The sequence below is a fragment of the Motacilla alba genome, chromosome 22 (genome assembly GCF_015832195.1).
Source record: "Motacilla alba alba isolate MOTALB_02 chromosome 22, Motacilla_alba_V1.0_pri, whole genome shotgun sequence".
Taxonomy (NCBI): Eukaryota; Metazoa; Chordata; class Aves; order Passeriformes; family Motacillidae; genus Motacilla; species Motacilla alba.
Window position 1 is genome coordinate 3,526,268 of NC_052037.1, and position 21,759 is coordinate 3,548,026.

The 21,759-nt window shown below is 58.6% G+C and overlaps 3 protein-coding genes across 4 annotated transcripts in view; 2 read left to right on the forward strand and 1 right to left on the reverse strand.

Moving 5' to 3' along the window:
* Positions 1 to 6,004, forward strand: part of ANK1 (ankyrin 1) — a 57,817-nt gene extending 51,813 nt beyond the window's left edge. Inside the window, exons 41-45 of the mRNA XM_038160176.1 lie at positions 66 to 302; positions 477 to 560; positions 802 to 969; positions 1,250 to 1,371; positions 3,673 to 6,004. Coding sequence (XP_038016104.1) covers positions 66 to 302; positions 477 to 560; positions 802 to 969; positions 1,250 to 1,348 — 588 coding nt within the window. The 3' untranslated portion in view covers positions 1,349 to 1,371; positions 3,673 to 6,004. The remainder of the gene's footprint in view (positions 1 to 65; positions 303 to 476; positions 561 to 801; positions 970 to 1,249; positions 1,372 to 3,672) is intronic.
* A 776-nt stretch (positions 6,005 to 6,780) lies between these two features.
* On the forward strand, positions 6,781 to 12,519 carry NKX6-3 (NK6 homeobox 3). The gene is made up of 3 exons (XM_038160386.1): positions 6,781 to 7,346; positions 8,282 to 8,451; positions 8,528 to 12,519. Exons 1-3 carry the CDS (start codon positions 6,965 to 6,967, stop codon positions 8,756 to 8,758), a joined length of 783 nt encoding a protein of 260 aa, XP_038016314.1. The 5' UTR covers positions 6,781 to 6,964; the 3' UTR covers positions 8,759 to 12,519.
* Positions 12,520 to 12,669: 150 nt separating this feature from the next.
* GPAT4 (glycerol-3-phosphate acyltransferase 4) lies at positions 12,670 to 21,705 on the reverse strand. Of its 2 annotated transcripts, none has more exons than XM_038160383.1 (13): positions 21,642 to 21,705; positions 19,329 to 20,275; positions 16,838 to 16,907; positions 16,229 to 16,526; positions 16,071 to 16,145; positions 15,537 to 15,626; positions 15,331 to 15,424; positions 14,794 to 14,909; positions 14,509 to 14,564; positions 14,100 to 14,185; positions 13,749 to 13,877; positions 13,592 to 13,671; positions 12,670 to 13,048 (listed from the first exon to the last, which is right to left on the reverse strand). In XM_038160383.1, the coding sequence occupies exons 2-13, from the start codon at positions 19,491 to 19,493 to the stop codon at positions 12,940 to 12,942; spliced, it is 1,368 nt and encodes a 455-aa protein (XP_038016311.1). In that variant the 5' UTR covers positions 19,494 to 20,275; positions 21,642 to 21,705; the 3' UTR covers positions 12,670 to 12,939. The 2 variants fall into 2 exon arrangements, with proteins under 2 accessions (XP_038016311.1, XP_038016313.1); XM_038160385.1 differs by lacking the exon at positions 21,642 to 21,705 and having other exon boundaries at positions 19,329 to 19,936; positions 20,025 to 20,973.
* Positions 21,706 to 21,759: the final 54 nt, after the last annotated feature.

Sequence of the window (21,759 nt, forward strand, 5' to 3'; positions counted from 1 at the left end):
GGCGGAGCTGCGGCTCCGGAGCTGCCGGGAGCCGGGGCGGCATGGCCGGGCGCTGACGGCGGCAGCCGGGCTGCGGGGGCAGGATGTGGGCTGTGCTGGCCCAGCTGCTGATCGCTCTGGTGCTGCTGGCCTTCTTCCTGGTCAGCTGCCAGAACGTCATGCACATCGTCAGGGGCTCTGTGCGCTTCCTGCTCAAACACGCCCACCGTGAGCTGGACAAGGAACTCGGGGAGAGCCAGGGGCTGGCGGATGACGAGGAGGCTCTCTCGGCCAGAGTCGTCCGCCGGCGGGTCCTGCTGAAGGTAACGAGCGGGCGAGCTGAGAGCAGCCCCGGGCACAGGCACAGGAGAGCAGGGCCGGGGCAGGGCAGGGCGGGACACGGAGGCTCCGGGTGCGTGTCAGGTGTGTTGTTCTACCGGGTAAACCAGCCCCCCTCACCGCCCCCACATGCCCTGATCTCCCTCCTCTTCCTGCAGGGGAACGAAGCCCTTCATCTCCCTGGAGAGCAGGTGACTGAGGAGCAGTTCACAGATGATCAAGGCAATATCATCACCAAGAAGGTGAGTGCTCAGCGGCGGGATCTGGGTAAGGGCATGCCGCAGCCTTTCTCCTCTCCCCTCCACCCCTGAAGCCCGGGGCCCATGTAGGGCATTCGTGCCCCGCTGTCTTCGGTTACACTCACGGCACTTCTCCAGCCGGTGGGACGGAGGCTGCACACCACGTGCAGCTGAGGACCGGGTGAGGAGGGAGCCCTGGTGCCCCGGGGCTGGCTGTGACGCCCAGCTGTGCGGGTCTCCGCAGATTATCCGGAAGGTGGTGCGTCAGCTGGGCCCTGGTGACATGGGTGACAGGCAGGAACAGGAGGAGCTGATCCTGGAGGGCTCCCTACAGGAGCCCCAAGACCTGGAGGCCGAGGACGATCACTTCATGAAATACTCCATCTTGCACCGGGATGGTCTGGGCGCCAAGGTACAGTGTGGCTCATAGCCCTGCCTGCAGGCAGCCTGCCTGGGTCAGCACCCAGCACCCTCAGGACTTCAATGTCACCCTCTGTCCTTTCTTCTGCCCTGCACTCCTCTCCTGTTTCTCCTCTAAGACTTCTAAGGCAAATCTTGCCTAGTGCAACAGTCTTCTTGCTTGGTGTTTTCTGCCTGCCAACTGACTCTCCCTTTCCCTTTCCTGTCCTTTTCTCTCTGTCTGTCTGTTCACCTGGGTGATGTCCTGCTTCCCGCCCCTTCGGCTTCCTCAGGAGGAGGTGCGAGTGCGTGTCCCGAAACCAGAGGTCTCTGGGGGCAGGATGGGGGCTCAGATAGTGAAACGAGCCAGCCTGAAAAGGGGCAAGCAGTGACCCCTCAAATGGCCTCTTTTGAGGTAACCCTACCTTTGCTCTTCCTTCTGTCCTGGCTCTCCACGCTGCTGCCTGCACCGAGCTGCTGGTCGTGCACATTCTCCCGGGGAAAGTGTGGTGGGGCAGAGGGCTCTTGGCCTGCAGAGGGAGTTTGCTGTGCTGCAGCAAAAATTGAGAGTGGGCAGCAGTGTGCCCCTGCTGATAACTGCTCCTGGGTGCTGTGGGCATAGAGTGCCCTGGTCTGCAGCTGTGTGCACAGCACCCCACTGCAGCGGTGCTCCAGCCAGCTGTGTGCACAGCACCCCACTGCAGCAGTGCTCCAGCCAGCTGTGTGCACAGCACCCCAGTGCAATGATGCTCCAGCCAGCTGTGTGCACAGCACCCCAGTGCAGTGATGCCCCAGCCAGCTGTGTGCACAGCACCCCAGTGCAGTGATGCCCCAGCCAGCTGTGTGCACAGCACCCCAGTGCAGTGGTGCTCCAGCCAGCTGTGTGCACAGCACCCCAGTGCAATGATGCTCCAGCCAGCTGTGTGCACAGCACCCCAGTGCAGTGGTGCTCCAGCCAGCTGTGTGCACAGCACCCCACTGCAGTGATGCTCCAGCCAGCTGTGTGCACAGCACCCCACTGCAGCGGTGCTCCAGCCAGCTGTGTGCACAGCACCCCAGTGCAGCGGTGCTCCAGCCAGCTGTGTGCACAGCACCCCAGTGCAGTGATGCCCCAGCCAGCTGTGTGCACAGCACCCCAGTGCAATGATGCTCCAGCCAGCTGTGTGCACAGCACCCCAGTGCAGCGGTGCTCCAGCCAGCTGTGTGCACAGCACCCCAGTGCAGTGATGCTCCAGCCAGCTGTGTGCACAGCACCCCAGTGCAGCCACAGTGCCAATGGCTGTTCCTGCCGTGACAGCACGTGGTGCTCAGGGGATGGTCCCCAGTGACAGGGTCACAGAGTTGTTACTCCTGGTTACAGGCTACAGACAGAGGGATGGGTCTTTGTCCAAGTCGCTCCTGGGACTGGATTGCATTTGCATGGGGTCTGAGCAGAACTACCCCCTTCATGCATGAGCACTAACTGTGCAGCCTCATGGCAGATGAGACCAGCCCTTGGAGCTGGTGCCTTGGGGTCCCCCTTCCCAAGGGGTGCAGCTGAGCCCTGGCAGAGCTGTGGGTCAGATGCAGGGTGTCCTGGTTCTGCGGGGCCGTGGCCTCTGCTCCCAGCGCTGCTGTGGGACATGCAGCTGCTGCCTCTGCCAGCCATGCAGAGGAAAGCACTGAGGTCTGCTGAAGCCAGGATGGGGGCAGGCCTTGGCAGGGTGCTGCTGGGGATTGTCTGGGCAGCAGGGATGCAGGAGTAGCAGGTGCAGGAACGTGACACTTGTAGGGGCTGACAAAGGGCCCCCACCTTTGTCCTAGGATGTTTCTTCCATTGATCCTCACTGAGCTCAGAATGACCCCTTGAGTCTTGTGCATTCCCTGATCCCCCTGCCTTCCCTGTAGAGCGGGACTAGGCCAGGTTGAAGGCAGGGTGCTTGGCACAGCACATTTGAGCCTAGCTGCATCATTTTTCTCTGCACACTCGCTGCTGGGCTGACAGTGCAGCCCTGGGGGAAGGTGTTGCATGCTTGCTCCCCAGCTGCCCAGCACTGCCTCCTGGTAGGAGGCTGCCAAGCAGGGGCAGTTTGTCCTCTGGCCTCTTGTAGATGCATGACTCGCTCTGTCCTCCCTCTCCCTTCTCTCTCCGCTCTGTTAGTGGGCTCTCTGTGGGTGTGTGGAATTCAAGAGGCTTATGCTTGTGGGCACATGTTCATGCAGACTCAGTCCCCCTCTGTCTGCCCCACTCCCCAGTCTCTGGGGCACTGCTCCTGTGGCTTTGCTTTTGCAGTTTTCCATTGCAGCCCTGGGCGTGCACTGGGGAAGGTCTTCCTCACTGCTGGGAGAGTGGGGTGCAGTCAGTCACCCTAGCTGGAGGCTCAAGGCTGGCCTCCTCCATCCCAGATCCTAGAGCAGCCCTCCCAGCTCCCTCTCAGTGCCACGCTGCAGTTGGTGCAATTCACCCACTGCTTGCTGCTCTGTGCAGGTGGGGCAGCACCCTCAGTACCATCGATGTCGCTGCTCCTAGTTCCAGCCCTGCCACTTAGCGGTGCTCTGTCACTTCTGACACCCCCCCAAAATTTGTCTTTTGGTTTCCTGGCGGTGTGGGTGCATGTGGGACAAGCAGAAGGGACTTCCCAGCCACGTACCTGGCTGCCCCCACCATGAATCCTGGATGTGCCACCATGAATGCCTGGTGACCCCCGTGTTTCTGTGTCTCTCTGTGTCTCTCCAGGATCGCACCTCAACACCAAACCACTGAACTTCACACACGTTCTGACACATACCTGAGAAGAGAGGAGAGGAGAGCAGAGAGTGGAGGGGAGCAGGGCTGGCTGTACATGTTTCTATAGGCTAATGGCATGATTTCTGTATGAGATATACTTCCCGTCCTATCCGCATGACTGACTGACTGCAAGACGCATGAGCTACAGTACTTAAAACAGATGAGGGGCCTCCATCCTTGCCCCGCTGCTGCCAGGAGCCCAGAGACAGCACCACACGCCAGGGGCATGCTCTCAACTCCTTTGGGAGGCAAGAGCTGGAGCAGAAGAAAAGGAGAGGGGAAGAGATTCCACCTCCGTGCGATTGCGTGCGTAGATGCATCCCCAGGTCTGTGCTCCAGCTGCAAGAGGAAAGCTGGGACAGCATGGCACTGCTCACCGTGGAAGGAGAGGTGCTTGGCCCCCCTGCAAATGCCTGTGCTGCCTCTGCTGGACTTGCTTCTCATCCCTCCCTGTGAGTGTTGGGTTTTGGGGAGGGCAGCAGTGGCCAGAGAGGGCAGGGGGAGGCTGCAGGGAGCGCAGCTGCCCTGGGCAGAGGGACTGGTGCAGGGCTGCCCTTCCTCTCCCCAGCACGTGCAAAGTCTCCCATCAGGGCAGAGCTCTGGGCTGAGCACTGAGCTCGTTGCTTATGTTGAAAGTGTAAACTGTACAGCAATCAGCCTTGTGTATATGAACCAATAAATACTATGCAAACCCCTAGGGACACTCTAGCAGTATGTACAAAGCACTGACAGCTCTGCTCTCATATACCTCTTCAGGCTGCAGGATGGGCAAAGCCTTTGGAAGGTGTGAGCAGCTCTGGTGAATGGAGCAGGAAGGCTATAGGAGTGAGAGGGCAGCAGCCTGCCCCTGTCCTGTGCCCCTCTGCCTGAGCCTGGCCCCTTCCTGGCCTGAAGAGGGGGGGCTAGAGGTGCAGTCCCACGGTCCAGCCCCAGTTTGTGTTGGCTCCAGCTGGGTTGAAGCTGTAGGCCTGCGTTGAGGTGCTCGGGGCCCAGGGAGGATGTGCAGTGAGAGAGAGCAGGAGGTGCTTGTGCCACACGTGGGGTTGTGCCTAGCTCTACTCAGCACAATATCTGCTCAGGAGATGAGCCAGGAGCTAGCAATAGCCAGCAGCCGTGCAATAAGCACCCCAGGCAAGGGCTTTGCAGGGACCTGGCCTCCCTGCAAGGGGGGTTAACAGCCCTGGACACTGACTCTCCCGGGACCAAACCCAGAGCCATGGGAGCTGCTGCCCCGGTGGCTGCATTTTCTCCAGGTGGAATCTGCCTGAGCCCTGGGGGCTGGGGCGGGTCTGGGGGCTGCATTTTCTCCAGGTGGAATCTGCCTGAGCCCTGGGGGCTGGGGCGGGTCTGGGGGCTGCATTTCCTCCAGGTGGAACCCGCCTGAGCCCTGGGGGCTGCTCTGGCAGGAGAGCCGTGCTGGGCAGAGCTGCCCAGGCAGCGCAGAGCTGGGCACTACATTGATCCTGTTGTAATACTTGACCCCAGGAGCGCAGGGAGAAGGTGGTGGCGCTTGGTCCCAGGTCCCCCGACCCTGTCCTTTACCCAGCTGATGTGGGGACCTGGCCTTTGTAGCACAGTGATGTGGGGACCCCCTGCTCTTTCTCCTGGAAGTGGCCACGGAGCTGCTTTGCAGAGTTTGAGTTTGTCCTCTGTGGCCAGGTGCGGAACGGGCGCCCCTCCAGCTTCAGGCTACGTGCTGGTGGCCTCGGCAGGGCAGCCCTGCCTTTCAGTGGGTGCACATCTGCCAGGAGAGCCCCTGGCTGCCCTGCAGCCGAGAAGAAGCCTCGCTGCAGCGAAGCGACTGACCCAGCTTAGCCTTGGAGAGCAAAGCAGTCCCCTCCCCGCCCCAAAGTTGAGCCATAGAGGCACAGACTCTCCATCCATCACCCTTGCTGCGTACAATAACCTCCCTAGACCCACTGCAACAGCTGACTCCGTAGCATCACCCTAGAGTTGTGTGTGGGTCCAGTGCTTTGGCCTTGTGTATGCCGTAGGGAATGTGCTGTGCTGCAACCGTGCCAGGCACCTGCAGTGACATTGCTTCGCGCTCAGATTGCTTGTAGGGCTGGTAGGGGGAGGCTGCACCCGACATTGAGCCTAGAGAATGCTGCAGTCTGCACACTAGAAGCTTTTTAGAAGTTTTAAAAATTACTTTTATTTTCTTTTTTTAATTGTTATGGAAACAAGCCTTTTGGATCTCCCTGTCTTAGGCCCTGATGTATAGATCATTTCCCTGTACACCAGCTATCAGACTATGAATTAATAAATAAATCAACACAAACAGCGTTTGTGTCTCTGCTTTTCCAAAGGTGGGGAAGACGGAGAGCCCGGCACCGGCTCCGCTCTTGCCGGGAGGGTGGGGGCGGCCGTGTCTCGGGAGCAGGAACCCCCGGGGGGCTGCGGCGGCCTCTGCTGGGGTGGGTGATGGGGGAAGCGTCCGTGCGATGCTGAGAGCCCACCGGAGAGGCTCAGCCGAGAGCACCGGCCCGACCAGCGTCCCGCGCCCCGGCCCTGTATCCCACCCATCCCATCCCGTCCCGTCCCGTCCATGCCGACCCATTCCCGTGCCCCGTCCCGTCCCATCCCATCCATCCCGACCCATTCCCATGTCCCCTCCCGTGTCCTGTCCTGTCCCGTCCCATCCCATCCATCCCGACCCATCCATCCCGACCCATTCCCATGTCCCGTCCCGTGTCGTGTTCCGTCCCGTGTCCCGTGTCCCGTGTCCCGTCCCGTGTCCCCTGTACCGTGTCCCGTGTCCCGTGTCCCGTGTCCCTGTCCCGTGTCCCGTGTCCCGTCCCCTGTCCTGTCCCGTCCCGTCCCGTCCGTGCCGCCGCCGCCGCCGCCGCCGTTCAAAGCGCAATTTGTCTGGGCCGAGCCAATCCGGCGCCGCCGCTGAGGCGCAGCCAATGGCAGCCGCGGCCGCAGAAAGCCTGGCCAATGGGCGCGCCGCCCGCAGCCGCGCGGCCAATGGCTGCGCGTTATTCTAATGCGGCTCGTCTTTATCAGAGAAATGTTGGCGCTGCCCGCGCCCAAGTTGAGGGGCCGTGAGGGGCCGGAGCCCCCCGAGGTCACCGGGAGCTTCCCGGGCTGCCCGGGCCCCGCCGGGATCCCGCTGCCAGCCGGGTGCCCACGGGCCAGCGCGGACTCTGGGGCTCTGTAGCCTCCAGGCCGGCGGTAATGGGCCAGCCGTCGCACCTCCGGGGTTGCGGGCTCTGAGGGCCGCCTCGGTGCCAGAGCCATGGATGCCAACCTGCCGGGCACCTTTCTGCTCAACGGCCCCTCGCTGGGCCCCTTCCCCGAGGCCAAGGCGCCCGTTTGCCAGTACTCAGTGCAGAGCTCCTTCTACAAGCTGGGACCCCCCGCGCTGGGTGCCCAGCTGGCTGCTGGCACCCCGCACGGCATCTCCGACATCCTCGGGCGGCCCGCGGCGACACCCAACAGCGGCCTGCTCCCGGGCTACCCCCACGCGGGCGGATTTAACGGACTGAGCTCCCCGGGCGTCTATTACGGGCCCCAGGTGGGCGCCCTCCCCAAGGCTGGTGGCGAGTACCTGCCGCGGGGACGGAGCTGCTGGGCGGAGGCGGCCCCGGAGTGGCGGGGCGGCCGGCAGTGCGGCGGCCGTAAGTACGGGGGGCTCGGGGCGGCTGCGGGCTGGGTGGGTGCCGCGGGGGACGGGCACTGTGGTGCTGCAAACGAACCGCGACAGGGCACCTTGCGGAGTCCTGAGCTACCAGGGCAAGGGCACGGGCCAGGCTGTGTCTTTTCCATTGCTGGCTCGCCCAGGACAGTGGGAAGGAGCCCAGTGCCGGAGCTGCTGGACCTCAAACGGTCACAGAACTTTTTGGCTCAAGGGCAGGGGGAGTTCTAATGACAAATAATAATTCTTTGCCCCCCAGGCAGCCGCAGCTGGCAAGGACAGGCAGAGCGCTCTGACTCACAAGATCTCCCTGTCTCTTGAGCAGCCTCGCTGGGGGTCAGTGCCTGGTTAGTTCAGGGCAGAGACAGGCAGGACAGCCAGCCCCGGAGCCCCAGGCTGGCAGCACTGCCTTCCTGCTGGAGAGCTGTCAGGAGAACTATGCTGCATGGTGGGATGGGTGCATCCACTGTCCCATGTGCAGCTGTTCAGAACCTGCAGCTCTGGTCCCCTTCACCCCTTTGCAGGTGATGATTTTGGAGCAGACGGGTTAGGCAGTTTGGCCATCTGCGAGCCAAATGACCAGCTGTGCCTGTCTTCTGTCCTGCATCCTGCAAGGTGTGGGACATGGGGGCACAGTGTTCCTGCTGCTGCGTGGCTCTGGGGTCAAGCACTGTTGATAGCGACCCTTACCCCCTCAGCACAACCACTGTCCTTGATCAGGAGGTGCCATCCCGGCTCTTGCTCTGTGGGACCTCCACAAAGATGGGTTGGGGCTGAAGCCCTGAAGCAGCAATAAAGTTTTAATTCGGAGAGGAGCAGGTGTGGAGGGACTATTTGCTCACCGACGGCTGGTGAGTGCGGACAAAGGGAGAGCTGTCCTGCCAAGAGCTCACCCACTTCTCTCCTCCTCTCCTGTAGCCCCTGCTCACCTGGCTGACAGCATCCACAAGAAGAAGCACACGCGCCCAACCTTCACGGGACACCAGATCTTTGCTCTGGAGAAGACGTTTGAGCAGACCAAGTACCTGGCGGGTCCGGAAAGAGCACGGCTGGCCTATTCTCTTGGCATGACTGAGTCTCAGGTGAAGGTGAGTATTGCTTCCTGTGTGGCGTGGGACGCTCAGCGTGTTGGCTGCTAACTGAGCTGGGCCCGCGGGGCAACAGGTCTGGTTCCAGAACCGACGGACCAAATGGAGGAAGAAGAGCGCCCTGGAGCCCTCCTCATCCTCACAGCGGGCGGGGGGCTCTGGCGGAGAGCGGGCGGCCTCTGAGACCGAGGACGATGAGTACAACAAGCCCCTGGACCCGGACTCGGATGACGAGAAGATCCGGCTGCTGCTGAGGAAGCACCGTGCAGCCTTCTCCATGCTGGGCTTGGGCTCGCACAGCGGCTGAGCAGCAGCGCAGCCTGCCCCTCTGTGCCCCTCTGGGCTGGGGTGATCCCCTCACCAGCAGGTGCCTGGCTCTGGGATGGGCTGGCTGGCAGCTGCAGGGGGAGCGTGGCTCACAGGGCTGGGAGCAGCACACGGGGTAGTGTCAGGTGCAGCCGTGCTGCTGGCGTTGATGAAATAAAGGTCCCAGTCAAGTCCCAGCACTTGTTTCGTGGGCATGTGGTCCAGGGCGGCCTTGTGAGGCTGGGCTAGAGGAGGGTCGGGGACAGGATGTATGGGGCAGGGTCTGCATGCCAGGCAGGGGAAGGGGCCGTGCTGTGGTGCTGCGTGTGGGATAGGAAGTGCCCACAGCAGCAGGGGAGTGCTGGAGATTTTCCCAGGGTTTTCTCTGGTTTGGGCGTGTACCGGCAGCAAGAGCTGCTGGTTCAAAAGTCACTCACTGGGGCCTCTTATTGGAAGCTCTTAGCAGCAAATAAATATCATTTATCTTAACGGTGTGAGTGAGAGCCCATTCACCTGTCGGGGCTGCAGGATTGATGTGGCATCAATAGCCCCAGTGTGTTTGCCTGCCAACCTGTTGGGTCCCCCCCTGCTCTGTGCTGTACCCCTGTGCAATGGGGGCTGCACATGGGGCTGCACAGCCCCTGTTCTGGCTCCCCGTGGCTCACCAGTGGCATGCCAGCTGTGGGTGCTGCTCAGGGCCAGCTGTCCTTACCTGCTTAGGACACCAAAGGAGCTCCAGCTGGCACAGGCACAGCGCTGAAGGCCGGGCAAGCTTGGCAGTTGTTCAGCCAAGAGCCAGCTAAGTGCCAGCCAGGTGTGAGCAAACACGTGGGCTGTGTCTTGGGAGGAAATCGATAGCAGATAAGGTGCTGCCGGCCCATCAGGCACTGATTAGCAGCACGGCACAGGCACGGGAGGGGTGGGAGTGGGGCTGGTGAAGGGATGCCCGTCCCTGTGGCTGCAGGCAGTGCCTGCAAGGGCTGAGTCCACGCTTGGGCCAGCTGGAGCTCCTGAGCCACCGGGACCTTTCAGTGGCCTGAGCAGCAGCCTTGTGTGGGGCTGCAGATCACTGCTGTACAGCCTGCCGAGGCCCACGCTTGCCTTAAAGCCCTCCTCAATCTCTCCCTGGGCTCTGGGCACTTTGCAAAGAGACCCGGCTGCTCGGTGCCACTTTTCCAGAGCTTAGGGCATTGCTGTCCCTGCACAGGTCCCTGTCCAGCCCCTGCAGTGAGCACGGGGCTGGTAATGCTCCCCCTCAGCCATGCAGGCCCTCCACAGGCCGGGTGCTGGGCCAGGACAGAGCTAATGGAGCCTTTGCAAGGCATGGGGTGGCAGGTCCCACAGGAGCATGTGGCACAGGGCTGGTGGCAGGGCCACCAGGAAGAGACACATCACTGTCTGTGGACAGAGCCAGCGCTCAGCAGGAGCAGGTTCCACATGGTGGGAGAAGTGAGGGGCTGCTGGTGGGATATTTTTTTAACATTTTCTAAGCTGCCCGGCTTGGCTGACAATTTTTAATGTACTAACTGCCTGGTCCAGTGAGCTGATTAATTGGTGCTGTGGAGATCAATACAAAACAGAAAATTAAAACAATTTTAAAGTGATTAAGTAGTTTAACACCTGTCTGATGCCACGTCAGGGCTGGGAGACAAATAAAGCAGGTGGCAAAGGGCCTGCTGTAGCCAGGGAGAGTGACAAATGGCTGCTGCAGCCTGGCTGCCCTGTGCATCCCCACACTGAGACAGGACCCCAAAGAGTGCTGATCCAGGCAGGGCCCCAGCCTGGTAGCCAGGACTGACCCCCTGTCCTCGCTGTGCTGCCCACCCTGCTCCCACTTCCCCGCTGAGCACTCGCTGCTGCAGCAGAGCAGTGCCCCACCGGTGCTGGACAGGAGCAGCCAGCAGCGTGCACTGGCTCTGCCCAGCCTGTGCTCGGTGCCAGGCAGCCTCGGGCTGTGTGGGCAGAGCCAGGAGCCATGGGGGTGCAGCACAGGCAGGCCAGCCTGGCAGGCAGATGGATGGCAGCTCCGCTTCAATTCCGCATCCCTTTTCTCCCAGACAAACCCCGTCGGATTTTCATAAATCAAAGCGCCACACTGTTTAATAAAAATTTATTGACTTACAAGTGATTATTTATCAAAAGGCCATTAATAGCAGCTCCGGGAATGATGTGCTACTGGGTGGTGCGTGGAGACTAATAGCAAATCAATGCCAGCATCCGGGCAGAATGCATATGAGGGCTCCTGGCCCCAGTGGGGTGCACGGCTGCTGCAGCCAGAGCCAGCAGCCCCTACCCTGTGGGCCGCCCAGCGCTCCCCCCCCGGTTATTTATCGCTTACAAATGAAATGATCGATACTTTTAATCTAGAGCTAAATTTATTAACTTTCTCATCGGAGAGAGACATATTGACTGGGGGCATGGGGTGGGAGAGCCAAGGAAAGATGGATGTGTGCCTCCTAACCTGTCCAGCCAGCTCCTTGCCTGCTGCACAGTGTCCTGAATGCTGCTGGGGACGGTCCCCGAGCGCAGCAGGGTGGCTGGACATCCTGCACAGCTGAGGAGGGTTCTGCAGATCGCCACGGCGTCAGGGACAGGGACCCAGCTGCAGGCAGGAGACTTGTGGGCACCTGCAGCTGGATCCAAGTGCTTGAGGACACGGCAAGGGGGTGGAGGAGGCTTGTGGCCTTCAGCAGTGCCTGAAGGAAATGTCCATCCCACCCCCAGAGAGGAGAGCTCTGGGGACACAGCCCTAGATAGGGCTCAGGAGGGGCTGCTGAACAGGGAGAAGTGAAGGAGAGCCTGGAGACCCTGATTGGGCAGCAGGGATCAGCAGGCAGCAATGTCCATGTCCCTAGCAGGTGTGTCCCCAGCTGCAGTCACCCACAGCACACCCATGACTCCCTGTGCTCCCTCCAGGGCCGCCCAGACCACAGCAAGGTGCAGGGCTCTTCATCCAAACGGGCCCTGAGCTGGCAGCCAGGGCAGCAAAGTTCCATCAGGGAAATAAAAAAGTGTAGGAAAATTCAGATTTAAGGCCTCTTACACAGAGCAGCTGTCCTCACCTGGCACAGCAGATGCCCTTCCCAACAAACGACACTCAAGGTACAAAGGAGGCACTTGGGTAACTGCCTTCTGCAGAGAACTAGAGAATGCAAGCAGGCTTCAGCAGGGAGCAGTGAAACAGTTCTTGCTTGTAAGAGCAGAGAAGCCAGTGTAAGTGCTCAAGTTTGTAGGAATGTAAGGAAAATGGGAAAGCACATGGGAGAAATGCTCAAATGCAAGTTGTTTCACCAAATAATTTACTTGCAGAGCAGAAAGGGGCACCGCCTCCAGCACAAGATTTCAGTTTTCTTGCTACTGATTGATACTATCCAGGTGTGTGCATGACAAGGTCAGATGCCACTGTTTGCCTCAGGAGACATTTGAAAAGGGATTTGCTGCCCTGGCCGTGAAGTCTTGGGCTCTCCTCCACACTCTAGGCTCCCACTATAGCACGTACAGATTCCTCAGGAGCCCCAGCTGCCACTCCAGTGCCACCTGGCACCCCACAGCCCCAGGGGACAGAGGGAGATTTCCAAGGAGTGTGATCCTTAGTGCATCAGGAGCAGGGAGAGGCTGTTACTCAGACACTGTAGAAGCAACAGTCTGGGTCAAGCTGACAGGAAGGTGGCAGAAGAAAAAGATTTCTCCTGGAAGTGGATCTGAAAATGGCCTGAGAGGCACATTCTGCTCCTAAGGGGTTTATGCCTCACACATGAGTGGGACAGGCTCACGAGGATTCCCTTGGCTGTCAAGGCAGCCAATTTCAGCACAGCTCAGCAGCTTTTGTGTTGTGAGAGACTTGTGACTGACACACATGCACATCACACCAGTCCTTCCCTGGGGCTGGACACACCAGATGGAAGCACAGGACACCATAAGAGTTTCATTTAATACTGCCCCTGCAAGGGGCTTCACTGTAACAGGAACAAGAAGGCATCTTTGCCATGAGCTGCCAAAGGCCTAAAGACTCCAGGCAGCAGTAGTGCCTCTGCAAAACAACAGCCAGAGGATGAAAAAGCGAGTCCAAGCAGCTCTGGAGTGCCCAAGTCCAAAGATTGAGAGTTGCTCCAGAGAAGCCCTGGCTGGTGCTGCGGGCAGGGGCTCTGGCCAGCCCCAGTGGCAGTGCTGGAGGCAGCAGGCTCAGGAGCGGCTCCGGTCCTCGTGGCTGCCTACAATCATTTTGCTGTAGAGTTTCTGTTGCTCCTCCTTGAACGCATCTTTCACCTTCTCCCTTTTCAGTCCTCCATCCCTGGGGAGAGAGTCGTATCAGAGAGGCTGCAGGCAGGCAGCATTTTCATCTGGGACTGTTCAGAGCAAGGCAGAGTTCCAGCCAGTGCTGCCAGCTGCCCCGGTGCCACATGCTGCCAGGGCACACCTGTCCCCAAAGGGCATCACTTTCTTACCTGGCTCTGCCATGGCCCTGCACTGTGCTCAAAACAGCAACTCTGCCAGAAACACGAGCTACTCTAGTACAGATACAGGGACTGCCTGCCTGCCTCCTGAGCTCTGAGACCTCAGTGCCTAGGAAAGCAAGTTCCCAAGCTGAACACACCTCGCTGAGTAGAAACAAGTCCAACCCAGGGCATCCCAGAGCAAGCTACAATCACAGAATGAAGCTCTGATGCCCAGCATACAGAAGAAGCAAAGACTCTGGTTCCTGCTACAGAAGGACATTCCTCCAGAGGCCTGGTCTACCCTAAGCAAGAAACAAATGGAGCTCTACAGCCCATGAGCACATCCCAGGACAAGGAACTCTGGCACCAGGAAGAGAAAAGAGCCTGCTTGGACTCACCAGAGCAGATCCACAAGGCCCCCCTGCCTGGCAATGGCTGACTTCACTCGATTGGCAAACTGCACTGCGTCCTCTTCAGGCTGTGGCAAAACAAAACTGTTCAGCAGGAGCAAAGGGCCCAAGAGGAAAGTGATCAGATAGGCTGGCTTCAGCTCACCTGCCTGGTCATCGGGGGCAAGTACCAGACACTGCAGACGATGGCCCAGCTGGTCATCATCCTGAGGAGGTAGGTCACCATGCCATACTTGCTGCTGTTCCAAAAGGCATCTCCAAACTGTGGGTCATACTAGAAAGGCAAAAGAGTTCATGGAAGTCAGGCAGGGGCTGCATCATCCTCTCTGAGGCTCCAACTTCCACTCCAAACTGAGCTCAAGGTCAGCTCTCCCAGAGCACTACATGGAGTGACCTCAGCTTTCCTGTGCCCTCAGATCAGGCTGGACTGGGCTGCCAAGACAGAGCTACAGAGGCACAGACAGACTTGTGCCCTAAGAACGTTGCCTTGTCATACCTTGATGGCTACAGGGTAAACTGTAGCTCCAATTTCGAAGCTCCCCTTTTTGAACATCATCACGGATGTGTTGTTGATGCACGTTCCTGTAAGAGGCAAGCACAATCTTAACTTTCCCCTGCAAGTCAGTTCAGAAGTCTAAGCTACAGGCTTAAGGGCAGGGCAACAGGAACCCAGCAACTCTCCCCTAACTCTCCATCCAAGCCCTGTTCTCTGTGTGCACAGAATGGGTCACTGGGACATCGTGTGTGTCTCCTGCATTCTGGGCTCACTCAGCTCTAAAGACACAATGTCCCTTTTGTCTCAGTGGAGGGTCTCAAGCCTTTGGCTATGTAAGAAGGAACAGAGATGTGGTGCTATCTCAAGGTGCCTTCTCCACCTGGTGCTCCTCTGGCCTTGTCGCACTCACCTTCTGGAAAAATAAGAATGGGCAGTTTGCTTTTGTCCTGGACATGTTCTGTGAGCCTAAACAGAAGAGTGTCACAAATTAGCAGAAGGGACAGACGCTCTCAGCAGCAATGCACACAGCATATAATCCACACCCTGCAGTCACCAGGGACTAGCAGGGTGCCAGCAACAGGGACACAAGCTCCCAGCACTTATGAGGCCGTGCAGTGCCCTCATCCAAGGGAGGTGAGCAGCCCTCCACCTCCCCCAGCCCTCAGAGCAGCCCTGCAGCCAGCGCCTGTCACACCTTCTGGCGACGAGGTGACGATCCTTGACCTCAGAGCGTTCGAACCAGACATGGGGACAAGCTTTCACCATGGCTCTCTGGATCACACCCATGAGCCCTCCATGGATCTGACCCACCTGAACAGGGCAAGAAGACACAAGTTACAACACCTGGGTACACATGGAAGTCAAGGCTGTGCCCAGTTTCACAGCCAAACTGAGGCTCATCTTCCTGCCCCTACCCTGGCAAGGCTAAGAGGAAAAGTCCCAGAAAGACAGATACAGCAAACCCCACGTGGGTTTGGTGGAGGAGGTCCAGCTGGGGAAGCACTTTGCTCCTCCAGGAGCAGCAAAGCCTAGAGCTCTTCTTGCAAAGCTGTGCCCACAGACCCCCGGTGCTTTGAGTTCCAGGCTGAGCTTGCACACCACAGTGCCCCACCATGTCATGCAGGGTCAAGTAGTTCAGTTCTACAAGCTCCAAGGACTCTTCTGCCCACTTCCTGCCCCCTAGCAAGCTTGGCTGCTCCCTCCATGCAGGCAGCCAGGCCTGGTACCTTACCATGGCATAGTAGCCATCGCTGGCCAGGATGATGACATCAATGGGGGAGGTGTGATTGGCCACACAGATGCCTCCATTCCGGGGTCTGTTCTCTCTAGAAAAACAAAAGGTAGAGGTGAAGAAAGAGGAAGGAAGCATGAGAGCTACATGATGGCCAGCATGGAGCACCCCCTGGGCAGGGACAGTGTGGAGCAGCCAGGCCTTACCGGTCGTGGTAGGTGATGATGGCTGTGAGGGCACGCACACAGATCCGGTAACACATCAGGTGGACGTGTTTGCTCAGGAAGTCCTTACACCTGCAGCCCAGGACAGAGAGCATCACTGCCCAGTCCTACAATATCCCCTGTAACAGTGCCACTCAGGCTGCCCCAGGCTGTGAAACGCAGCCAAGCCTTCACATCTCTCCTACAGAAACACAGCATGTGCTGAGCTTTGCTGTCAGCTTACGATCACTGATTCTTAACTCATGAGAATAAAATTCTGGCCTTTGCTCTTTTCTGTTATTACTCCTTTCAGAGGCCAGGGCTGAGCACTCTGCAAACGGCTTAGTGCTCACATCTCAGCCCCTTGCTGAAAATTACAGGATGTCCATTCCTGAGAGACCACAGCTGCCAGGACCACCTGCCGTGCCTGCAGGTGGTAAAACAGAAAGCTTTGTAGGGAAATTTCAGGATTATAAGATCTCAAACTGCACGGAGTGCTCCCTCCCCCATCTGCCTCTCCCTCAAAGATGCACTCACCTTCCATTTGGCAAATATCCCACCACCGTGGTACCGGTCACCAACAAGCTGATGCCAGTAAATGCCAGGGCTATCCTGCAGAAAGAGGGAAACTCCGTGCTAGCAAAACCAGGCCAGCAGCACCTTCTTGGCAGGCAGGTGCCAGCAGCAGGACTCACCTGAGGGGCAGGAGGAAGCAGTAGCGGATGAGCACGCCGAGTCCCCAGAGCACAGTGAGGCGCAGGCTGATGTACTGGAAGTTGTAGTTGGTCCTGCTGAGCAGGTTCCAGGACTCCAGCTCTTCAGCTGAGAACCTCTTGGTCACTTCATCGTCCATGATGGTCTCGATGCCTTTGCGGCAGAAGTAGAAGATATCTGAGAGCTCAAACTCAGGCGTGTCCAGGGCTTTGCCGCTGCCGCTGCGGCGCATCTCCTTGATCTCCTCCTCCAGCGACGTTGGCTCCTTTGCAATGATACCTGCAACACCCCGTAGGAGCTCTGAGCAAACTGAGATTTGCCCACTCAGACAGAGACAAAAGCCAAGGCACTTCCTCAGCCGCCCTCCTCAGGGTCCCCTTCCTTTCTCCAGGGATAAACCTCCCCACTATCTAGAAATGAAGCACTCCCAGGGTGCTTCCCTGCCCTGCCTCATGAACAGAGCTCTCTAGAATTCCCTCCTGTGTGGAAAAGACTTCCCAGCAGACCTCAGCTGCTCAGAGACAGCACATTTACCCCACGTCCCCAAAAGAATTTTGGACTCCACGTAGCCATGCAGGGCAGGATCTCACCATTGACATAGGGCTTGTACAATGGGTGGTTCTTCTCCTTGGCACCACGCTCTATTCTCAGCGTCGCCCACTGCAAGACAGACAGGACAACCAAGATTGGCAAGGCCAGCAACTCCACGCCACTGCCCATTTTAGAGCTGACCTTCAGGAAGCACCACAGTGCAGGGGAAAAGATGGGGCTAAAGCAGGAGATACACCATACAGAATGGAAAGAGTGAGTGATGAACCCAGCTGAACTGAGGTGGAAGCAGAGGCTGGCCAGGGAAACAGGGAGTGCCAGAGGGAGGAAGAGTGCTCAGCGGTGAGATGGCACAGCAAGGTTTTCTGCAGTTTCTGTGACCTCTCAGCTCTGCTGCACCTTGCACGTGGTTGCCACTGTGCAACCTGCTGGGCTGTCTGCGCCACAGTGTAGGAAGCTGGTCAGGGGACCAGCGCTACTCTTCAACCCTTGCTTCTTCCAAATTCAAAGCAGAGACTGTGTTTTCAGGCTGCTGCTGACACATCAGGCTGATGATGGGATGGGATCCTTTCCCCTCTGATTCAGCTGATGGCTGCTGCTGCTTCTCAGCTCAGCAATCTGCCCAAAACAGCAGCAGCAAGCACCCTCAGACAGCTGGTTGCCAAATCCTGTGCCAGGACTACTTGTTCTATCAGCTACTTTTCAAGGGCACCAGCACAAACTGCAGGCTGTATTTCCGTGCAGCTTTCCTGCCTGCCCTCCAAATAACCTTCACAGCCTGCAATTCATATAGGTCTGGAAGGACAAGCTTCTGGAGAAGAAGGACTTGAGTACAACGTGCTTCTCTGTGAACAGGGGAAGCTGCTGTGAACTCCCAGTCTCAGCCCACAGCAGCAGCAGATCAGGAGGCAGCAACGAGGGAATGCTAACTGCATACACAGCATCCTGCTCACCTTGCAGCTGCCTCTGGCAGCAGCCACAACTCCAGCATTGACTAGATGCTGCCATCCCAGAAGTCAGGAGAGGAGCTGTGACCTCGCAGGAGCTGAGCAGCCTATGAAGAGGGCAGCGCTTGCCAGCCCAGCACAACTCCAGCCTGACTGTGGCAGCAGCAAAGGCAGCCTCCCACCTGAGAGGCAGCAGGCAGGTGCCCTCCCTCCCCACAATACAGGTGTGCTGCTGCCAGCCAGGCCTTGCAGCTCAGGCTGTGTCCCACAAGCTTCCAGACTCTGCCACGCTCCCGTGTGCTGCCCCTCTGGGTTCCCAACATCGGCTGGGAAAGTATTTTGAGGAAATAATAGCCCTCCAAAATACCATTCTGAATGGTCACACTTAATGAGTGAGTTTTCCACCAAATCAGTGACCAATTGTGCAGGAGTGCTCCTCTATGCTACCACTAAGATCCTTTAATAAAAGCTGGAATAGACTTCCCAGTCTTTTCAGAAAAATAGTTTCAAACACCAGAATGGGTGCTGAGAGTAAATGTTCCTAATTGAAGGAAGAGGGGGAAAAAAAAAGAAAATATAGTGAAAAGTTCCATTTAAAACTTCAGTCAGTAAATTTGTAGTCAGGTCTTCTGATATCTGTGTTCATGAAGCCCCTCACAAAGCCCAGGGTCTTCCCATTTATACCTCAGGCTTTTGGGAGGACTCAAGAGTTTCAAGAGCTGAACACTGTGAGCTCCAGGGCTGTCTTCCCAAGCCAGCCAGTACAGGGACACTCTGGGGACAATCAGCCCTGTACACCATACATCCTCTAGCAGCATGAACTCCATGTTTAAGAGCCTAAAACCTCCCTAGCAAACACTGCCTTTCACCTGGGCTGCCAGGATAGGGTGGTATAGGCTTTACCTACTGCTCCTAGTAAATAAAAAATCCTGGTCTGATCAGAAACTTGCTTCAAGAGGTGTTGGCTCAGAGACAGCCCATAAAATTAGTCCACCAAAGGCAGGCAAGGGAACAGCATGACAACAAGCTGGAAAATTCCACTTGGCCTCTCGGTGCCAAGAGGGTGGGCAAGGGCTGCTGGTTGTCCTCCAAGGCAGCAGGTCCAGACACGGCTCAGTAGGTGACACTCCAGGACAGAAGCATGTTGAGAGCTCTGGGTTCTGGCCACAGACCACTCAGGGCTTGAAGCACAAAAGTCCTGCCTTACCTCCTCTGCTCTTGTTTCGTCCAAAGGAGAGGAGAGGAGCAACCCAGTGGCTGCAGCTGACACCACTGCAGCAGCAGCCTGCCCTGCCTGGGACACAAACCCCTCCAAGCTACCCCTGCTGCACTCCTGCTGACTGTGGAGCCTTGCCAGACTATTGCTTTACTTGAAGACTTACTAGATTAATTACAGGGAAAAAAACAGCCCACAAACAGAGGTCTCATAAATGGCATTGGGCTGAGATGAGCCAAAGAGGTGAACTGGCAGCAGCACGACATCCACAGCCCTATCTTCCACTCTAGTCACCCAAAATCCCCTCCTGAGGCAAAAGCCTGGACAAACCTCTGCAAATACAGAGAACACTCTGAAAACACGACTTACCTGAAAAATCTTTAATAAAGTTTTCATGTAAACCTTGCGGATGCCAAAGGAGACTCCAAAAATTGCTGGCACGATGATGAAAACCAGAAGCAGAGTGAAGAGGACAGTTATGGAAATCCCCAAGAGATTAACCACTAGGCTGTCAAAGGGGAGCAGGAGGAACATGGTGAAGGGCCCAGGCAAGGCTGGTGCCCTGCAGCCAGACAGAAGGGCTGCTCGCAGCAATGAACCAGTCCTCCTGTTAGTCAGCAACAGTCTCACACATGCACCGAGTCTGCAGCGTGCTCAGAGACCCCATTCCAAAGTTCACATCCTTTGGGGGCTCTGAGAGAGGGAATGCAACAGGATCAGAGAGAGCACTTGGGAAAACAATCCAACAGCCTGCCAGGAGCTCAGGTGAGTTCAGACGATGCAGGCCAGAGAGCTCAGAGCAGACGGCACTGGGCACGGCAGCAACACGACTGCAGGAACAGATCCCCTCCCAGGCTGCCACTGAGCGAGTCCTGCTGCGGGGCAGCTCGTGGAGAATCTGGCAGCAGAATCCCCTCCTGGCTGCTGAGAGCATGCAGAGTCTCTTCAGAGGGACAAGGTGGAGTCCATCCCTGAGCCTGCATTGGAGGAGATCGAGGGAGTTGGCACTCACGGGAGCCTACCGTATGTGGAGCTATTATTGTTGTGCCACGAGGGCATGCGCACCAGCACGGGGCCTTGCATGACGCCTGGAACAAGTTCAGTTCTGGAGGCCCCTGGCATCCACTCGCGCCGAAGGGTCATTACAGACACCAATGAAAGCCCGTGCTCCTGGAAGGCTTTCAAACAGCAAGCTGGCTTCTTGGCAGATGTGGCACTCGCATGCCACCAGCGGAGGAGAGCAGCTGAAGGCAGCAGATCGGAGAGACGTCAACGCAGAGAGCGTGGCAGAGGCCAGAGACAGCGGGCTCTGAAACCTGGAAGGCAGTACTTGGGCTGAGGTCACACCACTCACAGCAGCTCCCACACAGCACGACTGAGACTCTATATCAGCAGCTCTGATACTCTAGCTACTGTGTGTCACTGTCACAGACTCGGGAATCACCTCCTGCTGCCATTCATCCTGTATTTTCATACCAGGCACACCTCTCAGATGGAGCAGACTCATCCAGAACCACGCCTGAGGCACAGGATGCTGCCATCAGGTCTCAAGCACAGGAAAGGAGTGACAGAAAACCTTTCCTCATGACAAAGCCCTTATCATGTCTCTCATTTCAGGGGCATCCGAGAGAAGTGAGGAAGCCAGGTGCCCAGATTCCTGGGTAGGCATCACTTCCTCTGCTCCTGTACATCTCACCCCCAGTGACAAAGGGCAGATTTACAAACAGTCCAGGACAGGAAGTTAGCCTAAGGGGAGAATTACTGCTGATGATTAGTCAAAGAAGAACTTGCTGGGGCACAGGGACCAGTCAAAGGTCACACACCCACAGGGCCAACGGTGGCTTATGATAAAAGATGAGTCTGCTACGGTGTCTCAGCCTGAGGATGGGATTTAACAGGTACCCCAGAAGCATACAGGGCAAAGGAGAGTCCTTAAGGATCCTCTTCCTCCCCTGTACAGTGTCCCAGCTGCTGGTTGAACACTGCTGTACCGGCAATGCTAAGAACAGTGTTGGTGCTTCACAGGCACACACACGGGAGAGGCAGCTCTCTGTCACACGTGCCCATTAGGGCACAGCTGTCACCCACCAGAAGCAGGACTCGTGCTGCTGAGCTGCCCGCACGGGCCCCCCGAGCCGCAGCCGTTCCGAGGGAGGAGCTGAGCGCTGCCTCCCGTGCCCGAGGCACCCGCAGGCAGAGCCCCGGTGCGCTGCGGCGCTGCCCGCGGGCTCCCGGCGGCCCGGCGCTGCCAGCCGCCCGTGCGGCCCCGCCCCGGGGCTGAGGCGCGGCCGGGCGGGCCCGCCAGGCACACGGAGCGCAGCGATCGCCCGCCGTCCGCCCGCCGGGCAGAGCGGCGCGACGGCCCGCCCGGCGCCGGGGCGGCTGCGGCGACACCGGGAGCGGCGGATCTCAGCTCTGCTCCCCGGGAGAGCGGCGGATCGCGGCACGGCCGGGGCGCGGCCCTCCCGACGACCTCCGTCCCGGGTGCGCGCGGGGCGGGGCCGCGCGGGGGGCACTGCGGCGCGCACCGCCACAGGGAGGCCGCGCTCCCGGGGATAACGGCGCGCGGAGGGGCCGGGCCCTTTGCAGGCGGGCCGGGCGGGCCCTTTGCGGGAGGAGCGGCGGGGCCGGGCCCGTGCGGGGCGGGAGGGAGCGCGGAGGCCGCCGCGGGCGGTCACTCACCTGCTGCCGCCGCTGCCGCCGCCGCCGCCGGGCCCCGCTCCGCCCCGCCACGTGCCGTGCGCGCCCCCGCGCCGCGCTGCGTGCGTGGCGTCAGCGCGCCGCCCGCGGGGCCGCGCCC